The sequence below is a fragment of the Habropoda laboriosa genome, unplaced genomic scaffold (assembly GCF_001263275.1).
Source record: "Habropoda laboriosa isolate 0110345459 unplaced genomic scaffold, ASM126327v1 scaffold65, whole genome shotgun sequence".
In the NCBI taxonomy this organism is placed as follows: domain Eukaryota; kingdom Metazoa; phylum Arthropoda; class Insecta; order Hymenoptera; family Apidae; genus Habropoda; species Habropoda laboriosa.
Window position 1 is genome coordinate 1735796 of NW_017100254.1, and position 19555 is coordinate 1755350.

Here is a 19555-nt window from a genome sequence, read left to right on the forward strand (position 1 = left end):
ATTGAAAAATCAGCGATGTTTAATGTATTATAAAAATATTCAATTTTCCTTTGACAACCTTGGAAATTGAAAATTTTACTCGATTTGCGTGCTTCGAACGAATGAAAACACCAGCAAAATTGAATAGTCGATTAAAAATGCGTTCTTATCCTTCCAAGTAAGGGAATAATCTTGAACCGTGATTTTCTGAACGCTGTACGAGCGAGAACGAAGGACAAGGCTCCGTTTTACGGCTCCATCAGCCGTGATTCCACCTCGTAACCGTTTATTAAGCATCGATGCTCTTTGGAATTATCGCGTAATTGCACAGGTATCGATGAAACGCGGCGCGCCTTTAAAATCAATCTATTATACGAACGATCGTACGGGACATTTTCCTGCGATTTACATCGCCACTGCTCGACCGCGGCGTTCGTGGAAAATCGGGGAAAAAATTCGATTGGCTTATGCACATTCCCTTTCTTTCGAAACACATGCGGATAGATCAGTCCTATGTATTTAATATAGATACTGGGTGTTTCCTCTTTACTGCAACTCACTCTGCGATTAAATTGAGCGATATTTTGGAAATGAAAAAAATGATTAAATATAAGAAATATTTCGAAATTCGAGGAGATCGAAATGTTACAAAAAATATTAGTAATTTGAGGGAATTAAAGTGAATTACGAAGTATTTGGATATTTCAGGGTATTAAAATGTTTCAAATTTAAAGAATTTCTTCTTTTTTTATTCTTACTTATTTTATGCTTAATTACAAGAACGTAAAACATTACATTTACGATTTTTATTTCATTTGATTTCACTCTCGAAATGTGTGTTGATTTATAAATTATCAGCCTATCAAAATATCAGAGTGCAATCGTTTACTTTCAAATATGAAACTTTAGCGAAGTACGGCAAGCAGTTCGATGGAAATCGTAAAAACGTTCGTTCTACAGGGTGTTTCAAACTACGTTAAAATAAAAGTAGGATTTTTCGCGGGAAAAAATTGAACAAACAAATGAACCACGGTAGAAGTTCCTTTCTTCGAATGCTAATTTCGAAAATGTTCCTGGTAATACTTTTTATTACCTAAACTTCAGTTTTATGAACCTTTGCACGAGTCTGTTTAACAAAATATACACACAGCTTCAAAAACCGCTAAACACATAAATTATAACGAGGATCATTTTCTCGGAGGAAAATTCTTGGAATGAACTTTTATCGATAATTTTATAATGTAAATTTTTCTGAACGTAAAAGATCAATCAATTACATCGAGAATTCGTTTTCAAGTAGATAGCATCAATTTTGATAATTGTTAGATTGAATTTTCACTGGTTGAGTTTATGAAGTTTCCTGTAACATAACCTAACCTCTTAACTAGAACACGTACAAGGTGACTCGTTTAAAAAACCGTGATATATTGTTGCGAGTTTGTTGCGACGCTGTTTTAATTGGAAACACGTCCATCGAACGCATTAATTAACTCTTCCTACTCTCGCATTGTGCCCGGTGTGTGCTAGACCGAGGTTGCTCGAACGAGCCCCATTGTATGGAATCGATCGATCGGCAATCATCGAGAGGAATGCACGGACAAGTACTTCGCGATGTTTTTCGCGCGATTTCATTCCGTCGACACGCCTGTACGATGGAAAAAGGAGAAGTCGTGATTCCGTCGAGTGTCACGACGTGTCTCACTTTATTCCATTATTCGTTTACTCAGGCTAACGACGGCCTCTGTTCTATCGTGTAAATTTCACTTACATTCGTTCAATTTTTTGGTAATTCAGTGTGAGTGAAATGTGTAATGGAAAAGTGAAAATTATGCAGATGGAAGAAATGGAAATTTCATTTTTTCACATTTACTTTTTGGTTTCTTCTTTAATAATTTGCGGAGCAGAGGACATTTACAGTCTGTACTATTTTGTATTTGATAGTTGCCACATTTTCTCATTCTTCATGAAAGAAAGAAAAATAGAAATTTTCAAAAGAATCAAATCATTCGTCAAAAATCACATCACCTGAAGACTCATCTTAAAGATGCAATCACAGTTTACCTATACTTCTGTGGTTATATAATATGTGTATATAAGTTCAATAGCAATGTATTTTATAACAATAATTTCATAATAACTATAAACACACGTAAGAAGGAATAATGATAATCTGATCAAAGGTCTTTTATTATATCTCGCAAATATTCTCGCGCACTCGACTGATATCAATAACGACGCGGTTCTACTGGTTTTACTCCCTGTTACTCTCTATGACCCGCTCGTTTTCCAAATCTAGAGACGATTCGACAAACACACTACATTCACGCCATCACTCACAGCATATTATTAACACGTTCGTCGACACGTCACCCATATCTGGGTGTGCTTCCGTGGGGGCCCCAGATATGGGTGACGTTCTTCTCCGTCAAGTTAAATAGGATTTCACGAGTAATTTATAAAAATCCATGTAACACAAGAATTTCATGGAATATCACACTATATTGTGCTATACATTAATTTATATTTAAAATAAAATACAACATTATACTACGTAGCATGGTATTCGTTAAAACAGTTGGAACACATTTCTGGTGATTTTGGACAATTGGGACAATTCGCTTCCTGACGTTTGTCTCCTCTTCTGGTAACATAGAACGCAAACTCCAGCTAATCGCTCTGTTTATAGTTGGGGCCACGATATAGCGAGGTCGTAAATTAAACTCTCAAGAATCGGCACCGATTGATGTTGCGGCACTCAAGGCCGTGTGTTGCAGTCTGTTTGAGGGTTCCAACAATAAACGAAATTGAAAAATCAGCGATGTTTAATGTATTATAAAAATATTCAATTTTCCTTTGACAACCTTGGAAATTGAAAATTTTACTCGATTTGCGTGCTTCGAACGAATGAAAACACCAGCAAAATTGAATAGTCGATTAAAAATGCGTTCTTATCCTTCCAAGTAAGGGAATAATCTTGAACCGTGATTTTCTGAACGCTGTACGAGCGAGAACGAAGGACAAGGCTCCGTTTTACGGCTCCATCAGCCGTGATTCCACCTCGTAACCGTTTATTAAGCATCGATGCTCTTTGGAATTATCGCGTAATTGCACAGGTATCGATGAAACGCGGCGCGCCTTTAAAATCAATCTATTATACGAACGATCGTACGGGACATTTTCCTGCGATTTACATCGCCACTGCTCGACCGCGGCGTTCGTGGAAAATCGGGGAAAAAATTCGATTGGCTTATGCACATTCCCTTTCTTTCGAAACACATGCGGATAGATCAGTCCTATGTATTTAATATAGATACTGGGTGTTTCCTCTTTACTGCAACTCACTCTGCGATTAAATTGAGCGATATTTTGGAAATGAAAAAAATGATTAAATATAAGAAATATTTCGAAATTCGAGGAGATCGAAATGTTACAAAAAATATTAGTAATTTGAGGGAATTAAAGTGAATTACGAAGTATTTGGATATTTCAGGGTATTAAAATGTTTCAAATTTAAAGAATTTAGAGAAATGTGGAATTCGATTTGTTCTTCTTTTTTTATTCTTACTTATTTTATGCTTAATTACAAGAACGTAAAACATTACATTTACGATTTTTATTTCATTTGATTTCACTCTCGAAATGTGTGTTGATTTATAAATTATCAGCCTATCAAAATATCAGAGTGCAATCGTTTACTTTCAAATATGAAACTTTAGCGAAGTACGGCAAGCAGTTCGATGGAAATCGTAAAAACGTTCGTTCTACAGGGTGTTTCAAACTACGTTAAAATAAAAGTAGGATTTTTCGCGGGAAAAAATTGAACAAACAAATGAACCACGGTAGAAGTTCCTTTCTTCGAATGCTAATTTCGAAAATGTTCCTGGTAATACTTTTTATTACCTAAACTTCAGTTTTATGAACCTTTGCACGAGTCTGTTTAACAAAATATACACACAGCTTCAAAAACCGCTAAACACATAAATTATAACGAGGATCATTTTCTCGGAGGAAAATTCTTGGAATGAACTTTTATCGATAATTTTATAATGTAAATTTTTCTGAACGTAAAAGATCAATCAATTACATCGAGAATTCGTTTTCAAGTAGATAGCATCAATTTTGATAATTGTTAGATTGAATTTTCACTGGTTGAGTTTATGAAGTTTCCTGTAACATAACCTAACCTCTTAACTAGAACACGTACAAGGTGACTCGTTTAAAAAACCGTGATATATTGTTGCGAGTTTGTTGCGACGCTGTTTTAATTGGAAACACGTCCATCGAACGCATTAATTAACTCTTCCTACTCTCGCATTGTGCCCGGTGTGTGCTAGACCGAGGTTGCTCGAACGAGCCCCATTGTATGGAATCGATCGATCGGCAATCATCGAGAGGAATGCACGGACAAGTACTTCGCGATGTTTTTCGCGCGATTTCATTCCGTCGACACGCCTGTACGATGGAAAAAGGAGAAGTCGTGATTCCGTCGAGTGTCACGACGTGTCTCACTTTATTCCATTATTCGTTTACTCAGGCTAACGACGGCCTCTGTTCTATCGTGTAAATTTCACTTACATTCGTTCAATTTTTTGGTAATTCAGTGTGAGTGAAATGTGTAATGGAAAAGTGAAAATTATGCAGATGGAAGAAATGGAAATTTCATTTTTTCACATTTACTTTTTGGTTTCTTCTTTAATAATTTGCGGAGCAGAGGACATTTACAGTCTGTACTATTTTGTATTTGATAGTTGCCACATTTTCTCATTCTTCATGAAAGAAAGAAAAATAGAAATTTTCAAAAGAATCAAATCATTCGTCAAAAATCACATCACCTGAAGACTCATCTTAAAGATGCAATCACAGTTTACCTATACTTCTGTGGTTATATAATATGTGTATATAAGTTCAATAGCAATGTATTTTATAACAATAATTTCATAATAACTATAAACACACGTAAGAAGGAATAATGATAATCTGATCAAAGGTCTTTTATTATATCTCGCAAATATTCTCGCGCACTCGACTGATATCAATAACGACGCGGTTCTACTGGTTTTACTCCCTGTTACTCTCTATGACCCGCTCGTTTTCCAAATCTAGAGACGATTCGACAAACACACTACATTCACGCCATCACTCACAGCATATTATTAACACGTTCGTCGACACGTCACCCATATCTGGGTGTGCTTCCGTGGGGGCCCCAGATATGGGTGACGTTCTTCTCCGTCAAGTTAAATAGGATTTCACGAGTAATTTATAAAAATCCATGTAACACAAGAATTTCATGGAATATCACACTATATTGTGCTATACATTAATTTATATTTAAAATAAAATACAACATTATACTACGTAGCATGGTATTCGTTAAAACAGTTGGAGCACATTTCTGGTGATTTTGGACAATTGGGACAATTCGTTTCCTGACGTTTGTCTCCTCTTCTGGTAACATAGAACGCAAACTCCAGCTAATCGCTCTGTTTATAGTTGGGGCCACGATATAGCGAGGTCGTAAATTAAACTCTCAAGAATCGGCACCGATTGATGTTGCGGCACTCAAGGCCGTGTGTTGCAGTCTGTTTGAGGGTTCCAACAATAAACGAATGGTAGCATATGATTTGGTACTTCAAGTAGAAAATGGTATTTCATTTACAAATGGAAAATATGTTAATATTAAGCTACACAATCTTTTTGCACTTTCTATCTGTATATAACACGAGTAGATAAACTAAGATGCTAAAAACATCAATAAGACCTTTACCTGTAACCGTACTTCCAAAAGCGGCTTCCCCAAGATGGAGAAACCCTAATTTGTCCTAGCTGCATGCAGTTTTCAGTAAGTATATTAGAATCAGTTGACTTTCGCTGGATACAAGAATTCTTCGTACGGTCCTGACAATGGTTTCAAGTACTTACCTGCTCGTATTTCTGTCAATTTCGGGGTCCCAGCAGCTAAAACATGTTTACTTTGACGCCTAACCGATTTTACGACCTCGCTATATCGTGGCCCCGACTATACGTTCTTGCGCTCCGACTATCGGATTTGGGCCCCGCGAGAAACTCGACCGATTCACGCTGGGCGACGAACGTCTTAAACCAATTCCACAATTTCTACCTTGCCTCTACCTTCTTTAAATTCCACAAAAAAAAAAAAATCAAATCGTTCACTAAAAATCCCAAGATTGCACCGTCACATGGAGACTCGTCTTAAAGATGCAACCATAGTCTCGCATCTTTATTTCTACCTTCTTCGCTCCTGCCTTTAATTTTCCACGCCATTCACAAAGCAGCAGCGGAAGAAACAAAGGGGGCAGGAGCAAAATGAAGAAGAATCGTTCCGCTCGTGCGACTTTTTGCCGGCCGCAAAAACCGCACGACTGGCAGGATAACAAAAAGATGGAGGCGAGAAAGAAAAGGGTCGCGTAGGCGGGCCACGCCTTTGCGTTCGTACGACTTTTAATAATCGGGCCGATTTATCAGTGCGCCGCAGCCCTAATTAGTAAGCAGTTCGATTCTTTTCAAGCGAGCGCGCGCGTTCTTCGCCCTCAGGGGCATTTCTTCCGTTGAATCAACGGGAAGAAGGAGTTGGAGAGTGGTATAGAGGAACAGGAAGCCCCGTTCGCCTTTCTATAGACTCTGAGATTCCTTCGGAATCTTCATATAAAGGGTGATAAAAACAAAACAGGGGGCTTATGTTATATTTTATTTTAGGAAAAAGAATAATCCACAATTAAATTTCCATTCAACACCTTCTCTGAATATTAAACACAGAATACAACAATATCAATTCTAAAGAAAACAGTAACCTACAATTAAGCATGATTAAATTTCAAATTATACTTAGACGTAATAGTAATTAAATTTACATTTAACGCTTTTGAATAAATGCGAAGTACCAAATATATCTGAACTTTTTTTCTTCTGACAATCTTCACATTCTCTGTTCTCCAGATCTCTAATCTAGGCTCATTTGTTCATGGACGAAAGAAACTTATAAAACGGCTGACAGTATATACACTACCGGCGAAAAATTTGGAATCACCTCCCAATTTTGATCAGTACTGAATCTGCTACTAATTTTTCATAGACTTGATATTCATATTATGGAGATAAATAGTAATTTATCTCATATCTCATAAAGCTGCTGACTTTATTCTGGGAATTTTTGTGTAACTTGCAACGCACAGTGATTCCAAACTTTTTGTGTAACTTGCAATGCACAGTGGTTCCAAACTTTTGGCCGGTAGTGTAGGTACAGTAATATACAGAAGCGACGATATGTCGAAAACACTCGTGAAATGTCGAAAAGATAAGGGTGGAAGGGCTGAATAGTCGTTCGATAGTTGAAAAAGCTAAATATTAGTCCAATAGACAAACTTTTCCTGTCGTAACCTCGGCCAGACCACGTTTTTCTTATCTAAAAGGCTCTGATAGTGTATGTGGGAGGGCAAAAGTGACTCTGTGTGCGCGCCGTTGAACTGGAACAAAGATTTTTCACCGTACTCCCTGGTCTCGTCTTTAATGTGGCCGTCCCGGTGAAATAGGTCGGTGTTTTAGCGAAGTGGGACGTTAAGTAACTTTTAGAGAAAATGACGGACAAAGACGTCCCTGAGTTGAGGATCTCTTTAATATTGGCGAGGAATATTTCGCATTTGGGACAGTGTTTTCCTTCTGAGATGATATTTTAGGAAATTTTTATTCGTCAAAGTGTGGTTGTTCGTGAGTTGCGAACTTCGCGACGCGATGCGTAATTCGACCGGTGCGCAAAGAATTCACGAACTGCTCTCGCGGCAAACTAATGGCACGAGTGCTGTTTAAATTTGTAGATGAGATTTGTGGTGGGTGAAAAAGAGATATATATTTTACACGATAGACAAATACTGGCTGATTGGTGGTGACTGTTACTTTTTATTTTTCGTGATGTCTCAAAGTTGGTGATAGAATCTCTGATAGAATCTGGTCTGTTTCTGTGTGTGTTTGTGTTTTTATAAGTTCGGTGTGTACAGTGATTGGTGGTGTGAAATGTGTGAGAAGTGGTGGGAGTATCGGTTGATTGGTGTTTGGGACGTGTGGTAGGGTTTGTCTGATGTAGTCGAAGTGGGGAATTGTTGCTAAAATTGTTATATTAGGGGATGGGAAAATCCTGAGGTCGGAAGGTGGTTTATGAGTGTAGTGCATGTGGTGTCCAGATGTAGGGTATTCGACTTTCTAAGGTAATAAAACAATTTGCTGATGGCGAGGAGAGAGACCAATTTACGGAAAATATATTATTTGTGAATATGGTAGGGCTCCATTGTTCGAGTCCTCGGTACGGTCGAACAGTGGTTTAATGACTTTTTAATGGAGGAATAAAAGAAATTTGTTTGCGATTTCTTGGATGTTTCGTTTCTTTCATTTTAATTTAGGGAAAAATTTGTGAAATGAGGAAAATTGGAATTTATTTAGAACGGAGAGATTTATTTGAAATTTATGAAATTGGAAAGAGAGAAAAGTGTTGAATTTATTTGATTCTGCTGAATAGAAAGATTGATGTACAATGTCGGGGTGCGTATAAGCGACGATATTTCTCGAGCGTGTTTCTTTCAGTAGGATCCTTGAGTAATCGTTGCCATTTCATTGAGCACCGGTTACATTCTAGCGAATGGACGAGTCCATCGATTAGACGAGCGCGTTAAATATTTCAGCTGAATATATCGGAGCAAACTCGCTCGATGCTGGGTTTCAATTACGCCAGCCTCCGGCTGCCAACCATTTTAGGAATTCTAGAGGTATTCGAGGGAAATGGCAAAGGGGGGACCTTCGTTCCTAATTTTCTCACAGGCTGAAACTGACGTTGTCACAATCGACTTTCTTATCCCGTTTCATTAGACATCCACTTGATCTATTTTTCTGAAATTCTGAAACTGTGCAATTCTGAAATTGCAAAGTTTTGAAGTACCAAAATTTGAATGTTCCAAAATCGCAGAATTCGGAAGTTCTGACATTTCATAATTCAGAAATTCTGCACACCTGAGATTCGGAATTTCCAAAATTCGGATATTCTTAAATTCAGGAATTCTGAAATTCAGTAATCTCAAAATTCTGAAGTTCTGGAATTCAGAGATCCTAGAATTTAGGAATGCTTAAATTCAGAAATTCTGGAAATTTGAAATTCAGAAATTCGAAAATTTGGAAATTCTTAAATTCAGAAATCCCAAAATTCTGAACTCTCAATTGAAATTCTACCTCGAACCGTCTATCTTCAAATCAGACAATAATACCCAAAGTACAGTAAAATTATCATATAGTAACATCACTCACCTCCGACCTTGAGTCTTATTTTATTCTACACTGGCTATAACCAACTTAAGAATAAACTCGAAGAAACACGATCGACGGTCGTTCCACCTACAGTTCCTCCGGGACTTTCATTTCCCTCCCCGGAAAAGGAGCTCGCCACTCATTTTCATGATCAAGAATCGCAATCACGGAACCGACTAGGATCGTCCTCTCTCTCTCCTCTCTTCCCACGAGCCTCCCTCGATCATCCTGGGAAGATAGCAGCGTAGATAGCGATCAGGATCTCAGTGCACAGAGGTTCCATCACTTTCTCCGCTATGTATACACCGTGTTAATAAATGTCGGGGACACTTTTTTCCATTTCCTTTTTTCACTGGCACGCAACGGTGACGTAATCAGTGTTCTTTTGTCCACGATGTGAAGTGCTCTCTGTCATAGTTGACGTGGAGGATGATTCTTCCTTCATCCTTTTCTCGTTTCGTACATGTTTGTGGATGCAGTTGACAGTTAGAAAGTTAGACTCTGATCTCAAGAGTTCTTTCAGTGGAAGAGACATTTTGTTCCTTGATTAGAATATTATGGAAAATACTATACGTAATGCTTTAAATTTATCTTTTGGTTGTTGATTATATTTTGTTCATTTCCTAACCTCAGAAAATATGAAAATTTCTCCATGGTTTTCAGTTTGTAATAGTATGAAAAGTAACCTGTCTAATTGCTTCCTCTGTACAAGATTCATCAAGTAAAAGATTTTCTTCGTAAAAGATTGGCTATCATGATGGAACATCATATCCTGTGTGAAAGTAAACGATCAGAAATAACAGAATAACAAAGTCACGATGAGATTTAACCCTGTATTTGGCCTTGAGCGATCGATTCATCTTGTTGGAATATTTCAGAAAAATAACACAACCACGACGAATCGCGAACCAGATTATACGCTTGGTGCAATCGTCCTCGAAATTACAGAGTTCTGAAATCTTACAATTCAGAAATCCCAAAGATCCGAAGTCCGAAAATTCAGAAATTCAGAGATCTCAAAATTTGGAAATTCTGAAATCCCTTAGTTCGGTAATTCTGAAATCCCAAAACTACGAAATTCGAAAATCCTGAAATACCAAAGCCTGGAAATTCTGAAATCCCTTAGTTTGGTAATTCTGAAATTCGAAAATCCTGAAATCCCAAAGCTCGGAAATTCTGAAATCCCTTAGTTCGGTAATTCAGAAATCCCTTAGTTCGGTAATTCTGAAATTCGAAAATCCTGAAATCCCTTAGTTCGGTAATTCAGAAATCCCTTAGTTCGGTAATTCTGAAATCCCAAAGCTCGGAAATTCTGAAATCCCTTAGTTCGATAATTCTGAAATCCCAAAACTCAGAAATTTGGACATCCTGAAATTTCAAAGCTTGGAAATTCGGAAATCTCAAAATTCGGAAATTCTGAAATCCCAAAATTCAGAAATTCGGAAATCCTGAAATCCCAATGCCTGGAAATTCAGAAATCTCAAAATTCGGAAATCCTGAAATCCCAAAGCTTGGAAATTCGGAAATCCCTTAGTCCGGTAATTCGGAAATCCTGAAATCCCAAAGCTTGGATATTCCGAAATCGCAAAATTCTGAAATCGCTTAATACGGTAATTCTGAAATCCCAAAGCTCGGAAGTGTTGAAATCTCAAAATCCTGAAATCCAAAAATTCGGGATTTCGGGAAACCACTCGTTCCAAAGGATGTTCCACGGTTTCACACGTGTTGCGGGACAGATACGATGGATAGCAGGCAATACCCCCGCGATTCCCTCGTTTGTATTATACAGAGTTGGAAAGATTGCTCGCGAATAGAATGCCGGTCTAATTGGGTAATATCCGTATAAGCCCACCTTCTCCAACACAATCGTAGAAATAGAGCACGTGTATTGTCATTAGTGGCGGACGCGATTACACCGACGAACGGGATCATTTAAAATTGCGCGACGTGAGATTTAGGCGGCGCCGAATGAGGTGTACCCCTCTTACCTCCGTACAGTTTTGCGAGAAATCTTTCCAGCTCTGCATAATATGTATATACTCGAGCAACCTTTCCTAGCTGTGTCGCGATGCCACTTCCGCGTGTCGACGTCTCCGTTAACATAACAACGAGCGCGGAAAACTAAATCTCTATAGGTGGTGATTCGATGTGACTTTCCTTCCTTCGTATGGCTGGTCACGACGTGATCTCATGTTGTTTCCTGCGTGAAGTGTTCTTTTTCTGGCGCGTACACCGTGTGTATTATTTCTGATTCAGAAGCTCTATCGTTGACGGGTTAATCTTTCTTCCATTTCGCTATAGTGTTCACGCGATTTTCAACGAAGCGTACGTACACTCTGAACGGAGGTCGAAGGAAACAGACGAAAGTCGGAGAAATTGAAGGGATCTCGTTCACCACCCGTGTACACACGCAAGCATCGAATTAATTCCCGGATTTTTCTGCCGACTGTTTCACCTTACCCGCGGAATTATTCGAGATCGCTTTGCTTCTCCACGGACTTCCGGTATAAAGTGCGCGATTTGCTCTCCGTCGTTCCCTTTGTTATTGCAACCGCGCGTTCTTTGAACACAATGCACGCCACGTCACAAATTGTCCGAGAGCATAAAGGAATGTTAAAAGAAATAAATTCAGCCGACAGTTTCTTTCTTATGTTTGATTTCACAATACGAATAAGCTACAGGGGAAACAATTGTGGCACATTTATACAACAATCTTCAATTTTTGTTACTATATTCGTTATTTCTAGAATTTCTTTCTTATTTTTCATTTTACAGTGAGAAATAAATTGCAGGGAAAATATTGAAGGAGATATGTATAATAATTTTTTGGATGTTTTGTGTTATGTATTACGAATAAATTATGTCGTAAAATTCTCGAATTCATATGCGTGCATTTTAAATGAAACGGATTGTGGATTTTTTAATTTTGCTATTTCTCAAAATACTCGCTGAATTAATTACGATTATTTCTACTCTCGAGAAGGTAATTAATCCGTGTGATAATACAAAATAGAACGAAACACCAGGGCAAGTTGAATGGCAATTTCCACGCTGGATTCGTCGAATTTTCCATTCGCGTCACTTGGAGGGAAAGTCGATTCAGCATGTGGCGTGCAAAAAAGGGGAGGTAAAAATGATTTCACAAGAAAACGGAAGGCTTGAGATCGATGGTAATGGCAGTGGATAATTCCTCGTATCGCGTAATATAATTACTATTTACGCTGGTGGCTGTATCGTACAGCTGTTACGATAACGTCAGAGACTCGTCGATTTTTCTCCTTTTTTCCCTTCCCTTTCGTTTTTCCTCCAGTCGTTCGTGCAAAATCGCGGTGAGTCAATGTCGGTGGTCTTGATTCGAGTTTTCTTGAAAATTGAAAAGCTAACACCAGGTGTTCGAATTATACACGAAGGAAGAGGAAAAGGAACATCAGATCTATGAGAGAGTTTAAATGCGCGCTTGTCGTTTAGTTTTCTTTTCACCCCTTTAGGCGATATATGGGAAGGAACTGAAAGCTTCTGTGAAGTCTTTAATCTGGTCGCATTTCGAGAGCAGATTATGTACGTCGAGGTTGAACGACAGGTGGAATTGATAAGTGGATACTCGGCTCTCACTTTCAGGGATTTACTCTATCTCTTAGGTGGAAAGAAATGTGACACGGGGGAAAGTAAAGGGTAGAGATTCTGTTGGAAAAGAAAACTGTGATAACGAAGTAGTAATTTTCTTTAATTTTCTTTTGAGGTTTTCGTAATTAGATACTTGGACGAAATGTAAAATGTGTGATTAAAACATTATTATTAAGTGCTCAATAATACTTTATCCTGAAATTTTTGTCCTTCAGAAAAATAATGAAATGTCTGAAAATAATCCTCAAAAATCTTCCGATTCGGACATTTAGAAATGTGAAAATTTGGAAATTCGGAAGTCCCTTAGTTCGGTAACTCTGAAATCCTAAAATTCTGAAATTGAGAAATCCCGAAATTCAGAAGTGTGAAAATTTTGACTTTTGATTATTATAAAAGGATTATCGTTAAAATTACGGTGAGCAGTTTCCAGAATTCAGCAGCCGTATAGCATGGTTCGCGTATCGCTCGGAACAAACAATGTGGCGCATTGCAGGTGAGCGGACAGGATGAATGGTTATGATGCTATAATGCAAGGCCGCCACGGCTTACGTAATAGAACCTAACCTAACGATACGGAACACGGTTCGTTATCGGTGCAATCGTACAGAACGACGCTCAGAAAGCGAGGAGTCGAGAGAGTGGTTGGCACGCCTGGCTGTCATCCCTATATCCATCCTGCAAAAACACTCTCGATTCGATTTAGGATTCCATTAAGGATTCTCATTTGGAAACATTCTAAATTCTGTTAGGACTGGTTTATTTCGTTTCCTAGTCTGGAAACTTGAATAAATTTATTTAGGACCCTACAGATGGACGACGAGAAATTTTGGCTCTAAAGTGAAGTTTGGAAAATGAATTATCGTTGTTTACGAATGAGTGATAGATTATTACAAGTCACCGAAGATTTAGAGGTTAGGTTAGGAAACTTGTGAGAAGATTGAGGTTAGAAATTTGTTCGACAAGGATGGAAAGATATCAGATGGCAATATTCCCTCGAATTATTACTATATTGCTATATATTCACTTAATTATCCACGTAAAATTGTATCACAAAGGCTAGGTCTGTTTTTATGTGTACAAAGAAAATAAGCAGAAATAAAGTAGCGTTCCTCCTTCGTACATAACCAGTTGCAACGAATATTTCTGAGCAGGAAACACGTAGCCTAGAAAGTTAGCGAGACGTAGACAATCGGTGTGTTGCAAAAGCGGAGTGGAAAAGGTCGATTGACGTTATTGAAATTGACGTCGACGATCCGATCGACCCAAAATTCGCTTCGGTATAACTGAACGGTCTGAAATTTTCGTCGATCGAACACGAAGTTATACACGAGTGTATATCAAGATCAGTGTCTATCGATGTCGTAATTCACGATAGAAACGATCTTTATTAACGTCAGTAACGCTCGAATCACCGATACCTTTCCGTGGATTTGCATAATTCGATAATTACTATGGGACAGACACATCCTGTGTCTGAAAGGTTCCCGGCGTCGTTCGTTATAGCTGGTACAGTGTTCACGTGAAATGGAATATTTGGAACGAGAAACGACGTGACGCAAACCGACCACGTCAACAGGAACAAGCGTGCACGCTTCTAGAATTCCAATCGACCGTCCGCGTCGATGATTTATCGTCCGTCCTTTCCTTTCCTTTGGATTATCACTCGTTACTTTCACATATGTTCCCTTAAATAATGATTTTCCCTGTTCTAATCATATTTAGGTAAATTTTGTTAATTAGTGGTTCTTACTTTTTGGAGGATATTTAGCTATACTTTTTGCACACCTTGTGAGTTAGGATGGTATCGATAAGGTTTCTTCTGACGAATTTAGGAAAGAAAAACATTCTACGTAAGTTTTTGACCATTTTCGAACCATATTTGTAGGAACCTAGGGAAAAATATATTGAGGGACCCAACGGGAATCGAACCCGGGACCTTCGGCTTAGCAAGCCTAGGCTTTGCACGCTACGCCAACCACTCCCTCTCTATTGTCCCTTCGAGGTTTCCTATTTGGACATGGAGGCCCCGATACTACACTCGGCCATCCTGAACTGACATTCGCCCTCGAATGTCCTCAGTGCAACACTTTCGGGCACACTCCCCCACACAGTGGCACACAGCCGAAACAACGCAGTTTTGGGAGACGTGCAACCCTCGAGATGTTTTCATCTCACAGCGCCTGGGGACTTCGTGCAGCCGTAGATGCCTCCATCCCGGATGAGCCCTCATTTGTAGGAATCTATGACGGAAAAATACTGAGGGACCCAAATGGGAATCGAACCCGGGACTTTTGCCTTAGCAAGCCGAGGCTTTGCGCACTACACCAACCACTCCCTCTCTATTGTCCCTTCGAGGTTTCCTATTTGGGTATGGAGGCCCCGATACTACACTCGGCCATCCTGAACTGACATTCGCCCTCGAATGTCCTCAGTGCAACACTTTCAGGCACACTCCCCCACACAGTGGCACGCAGCCGAAACAACGCATTTTTGGGAGACGTGCAAACCCCTGAACATGTTTTCATGCAGCCGTTAAATGCCTCCATCCCGGACGAGCCCCCATTTGTAGGAACCTAGGGAAAAATGTATTGAGGGACCCAACGGGAATCGAACCCGGGACCTTCGGCTTTGCGCGCTACGACAACCACTCCCTCGCTATTGTCCCTTCGAGGTTTCCTATTTGGGTATGGAGGCCCCGATACTACATATTTATCAACCATGTTTTTTGGACACACTGTATAATATAGTAGAATGGAATCAGTAAGATTTGTTCCAAAATGTTTGTAAAAGAGCATTCGTTATTACTTTTGTGGACATCGTACTCTTGCACTTCTTACATTTCCTCCTATAGCACGTTTCGAATCCATCGACTGCTCGAGGTCGCTCCCCCCACTCTAATAACAGCCACCCTTCTCTATAACCTGGTATCTAACATTTCTTATGCAGAACATCTGCTATTCTTTTACAAACTTCTTTACGAAACAGAATTGATTAGAATTTACTCGTCCAACGTTAAGAGAACGAAACTCTAAATCTGTTGACGAGAAATCCGAAAAGTAACGAACAGAAAATTACCATTTCAATGGTGTGTCGAACGATCGATCAATCCTTCCACCAATATCTCCTCGAGAGTGAAGGGGGGAGGAATTGTCGGCTGGAAATTTCAGGAAACCGTTCCGTTGAGCATTTACGCAACCTGTGTAAATCATTCGTTGGGGGAAAAATGTCATCGACAGACAGAACAGGTGGGGTTGGAAGGGGGAGTGTTTGGTCGCGCGACCACGTTCAAGAATGGCGCGAAGCGTGTGCATACACGGCGATCCGAACGATAAATAATTTTCACCGTTCCGCTGTCAAATGCTCGCCTGTGGGTGTTCGCACCGTAAATGATATATATTTATCCCGAACCGATTCGCCGCGGCGATAACAGAGCGTAATCAATAACACGTCCGACTTAATACGCCCCGAGAAGAAAGTGTGTTCGTTTTCCCCTCTCCAGTTCAGACATGGATAACGGAGCTTGCTCTTAGTATTTTGTTCTGTGTACTAGTCGAGCGTAATTGGTTAAGTCCTTTCCGAACTTCTTTTTTTAAGATCCTTTCTTTTTCTTTTTGAGACTGTAAGATATTTTGAGAGACTCTTTCAGGATCTTGATTCTCTTCTTACAGTATAATAATTGATATTTCGAAAGTTAAAGATTGTTCCTTTTAATAATATAAATAAATGACGAGATATAAATAAAAGTATGAGCAATATACAGGGTGTCTCTGCAATCGTGGTAAAGGGAAAGGTGTGATTCCCCGTGAAAAAATAGTCCAAAGTGCAGAACAAAGATTTTGCATACGAGTCTTGATTTTTAAGGAAAGAAAAGATAATTTAATTAAGTGTTTATTACGTACCACGGAGAAAAGAGCACACAGAATAAATTAGATTAGGTTAGATTAACTTATATAAGTTAGATTGGAGAAAGAGTCGAAGACATTTATTTAAGACAAAGGTCGGGTTTAGTTGGGAATAAATGTCTGAGATTGTTAAATGGATTTCTAAAAAAATTCACTTTATCTCGTGGAATTATCTTACCTTGTAACCCGGCAATTAATTCTAAACTCCATTAACCTTAACCACCTTTTCAAATCAAATATAATTTAGAAAGGAAAACTATGATATCGAAACATGGGACGAACATGTTCTCAAACATTATTTCCTCAAACTGAAACCTTGTTTCTCCCCGCAGAAGAAATAAAAAAAAAAACAAAAATCGCAAAAAACCAGATTGTAGGAGGAAGTGTACGCGTGTTATTGGCGAGGAAACGAAATGAACAAGCGGCACGATAAAGCTGGAATCCTTCGGAGGGATCTCGAGAAGCCGCGAGCGTTTGACGAACGGGACAGATAGGGCGCAGTTTCTGCTTTCACTTTGGTCGCGTTGAAAATCAGGCAAAAACGCAAGATATCCGAAGGCGAGTGTTTAAAGCGCGGCGGAAACTCGCGTCCGCGTCACTTTTGCTCGTGTTATCGAACTGTTTCGTTGGTAGACTGTTGTTCGATTTATTTTTTATGCAAAGGAAGGAAAGTGCCCGGATTTTTATCGTCCTTTCAGTAGCAGACCTGCGTATTAATTATTAAAGGAGAAGCAATCGATTTCGAAATGTGTTAGAATGAGGAATTATTGCAACTTTTGGAATTTAATTGATCTAATCGCTTCTCAAATGTACAGGGATGAAGATATTAAAAGTTTTGTTACTCGATTGTGAAAATCTTCGATTATGAGAATTTAAAGAAGATGAAAAAATTGTTTGTAATTGGATTTGTAGCAGACAGAGGATTGCTGAGTCCTCCATTTTGGTTGCAGAAGAAAATTTTTAGTGTCTTTGATGAATTAATTTTAAATTTGACAATTTTCAATTTGTAACTTTGAAAAAATTGCAAATAACGTGATTTCTGACTTATCTTTGGCAATTTTCAATTTGTAACTTTGAAAGAATTGCAAATAACGTGATTTCTGATTTATCTTTGGCAATTTTCAATTTGTAACTTTGAAAAAATTGCAAATAACGTGATTTCTGACTTATCTTTGGCAATTTTCAATTTGTAACTTTGAAAAAATTGAAAATAACGTGATTTCTGATTTATCTTTGGCAATTTTCAATTTGTAACTTTGAAAGAATTGCAAATAACGTGATTTCTGATTTATCTTTGGCAATTTTCAATTTGTAACTTTGAAAGAATTGCAAATAACGTGATTTCTGATTTATCTATGGCAATTTTCAATTTGTAACTTTGAAAGAATTGCAAATAACGTGATTTCTAATTTATCTTTGGCAATTTTCAATTTGTAACTTCGAAAAATTGCAAATAACGTGATTTCTGATTTATCTATGGCAATTTTCAATTTGTAACTTTGAAAAAATTGCAAATAACGTGATTTCTGATTTATCTTTGGCAATTTTCAATTTGTAACTTCGAAAAATTGCAAATAACGTGATTTCTGATTTATCTTTGGCCATTTTCAATTTCTAACTTCGAAAAATTGCAAATTATGTTTTCTGCAATTTTACTGAGAATTTATCGAAATTTGGTAGCGTGAATTGTTTATTAAATGAGTTAAAATTCGACTGAAATGTTTATTCCTCGTTTACTTCGTTTTGAAAGGACGATAAATTGAGTGTTCAGTAGGAAGTGTCGAAAGAGCCACGTATATTTACTTGAATCGAGATAGTTTACAGGCTTTTGTGTATCTTGACATCGCTGTTCAGATTAGAATCTAAATCTGTCCCACGTCGAAGTACATGTTGTAAGAAAACGTGAAATATCAGCGGGTCTGATTACGTCCGCAGTCTAATTAGCCGAGTATTTCGAGGTCTTTTGCAAACGATCGCTCGAGATTCCATAAGAGTGGCTTGACGTTAACACAGCTTTTCCCATAAAACCATACCGCCGCTTAATTATTCCCATTCGATGCGAACAACCTGTTCTCAGTATCCTACTTTCTATTATATCTAAATTAACAGGAAATGTAAATTTTCAGAAAATACAAATCCAATTTTCATAGAAAATTCTTTCACAGTAACATGTAAAATTTCAAATTTCTGCGTTTCAGGTTCGAGACTTGGTGGAGAGGTGCACGTGCCCCACGCAGTTCCCCATGATTCGTGTCTCCGAGGGGAAGTACCGAATCGGCGACACGAAGGTGCTGATCTTCGTTCGGATCCTTCGCAGCCACGTTATGGTTCGCGTGGGTGGTGGCTGGGACACCCTCAGTCATTATTTGGACAAACATGATCCCTGTCGATGCAGAACCTGTAAGTCCCGAATCTCTCTTCTTTTTATATCTTTTAAATATTCTGTATATTTCCTGACAATTTTTCACACCGAATGCTCATGAAATCGAGAAAAAATACGAGACAGTGATGGCACTTTAAATAAGGATGAGCTCACTGTCGTCGGAAATAACGATGATGATCGGTGACATTCGATTTTTGTTACGCGTTACGAGGCAGATACTTTTTACGTTCGAAACATTTGCATTTGTTACACCGGTTTGATGATTTAACGCGTTCCCTTTTTTGTGGAAGCGAGAAAAGCGACAGAATAGGTTCATTTTACTTTAAAATTGAATTATAACGTTATAGAAACAGGAAAAATA

General features: G+C 38.5%; 1 protein-coding gene across 2 annotated transcripts in view; it reads left to right on the forward strand.

Moving 5' to 3' along the window:
* The window catches only part of LOC108572507 (GAS2-like protein 1), a 94534-nt gene that overhangs the window by 66863 nt on the left and 8116 nt on the right, over positions 1-19555 (forward strand). For both annotated transcript variants that reach the window (XM_017934763.1, XM_017934764.1), the window contains exon 4: positions 19010-19211. In XM_017934763.1, the coding sequence (XP_017790252.1) occupies positions 19010-19211 (202 nt within the window). The remainder of the gene's footprint in view (positions 1-19009; positions 19212-19555) is intronic.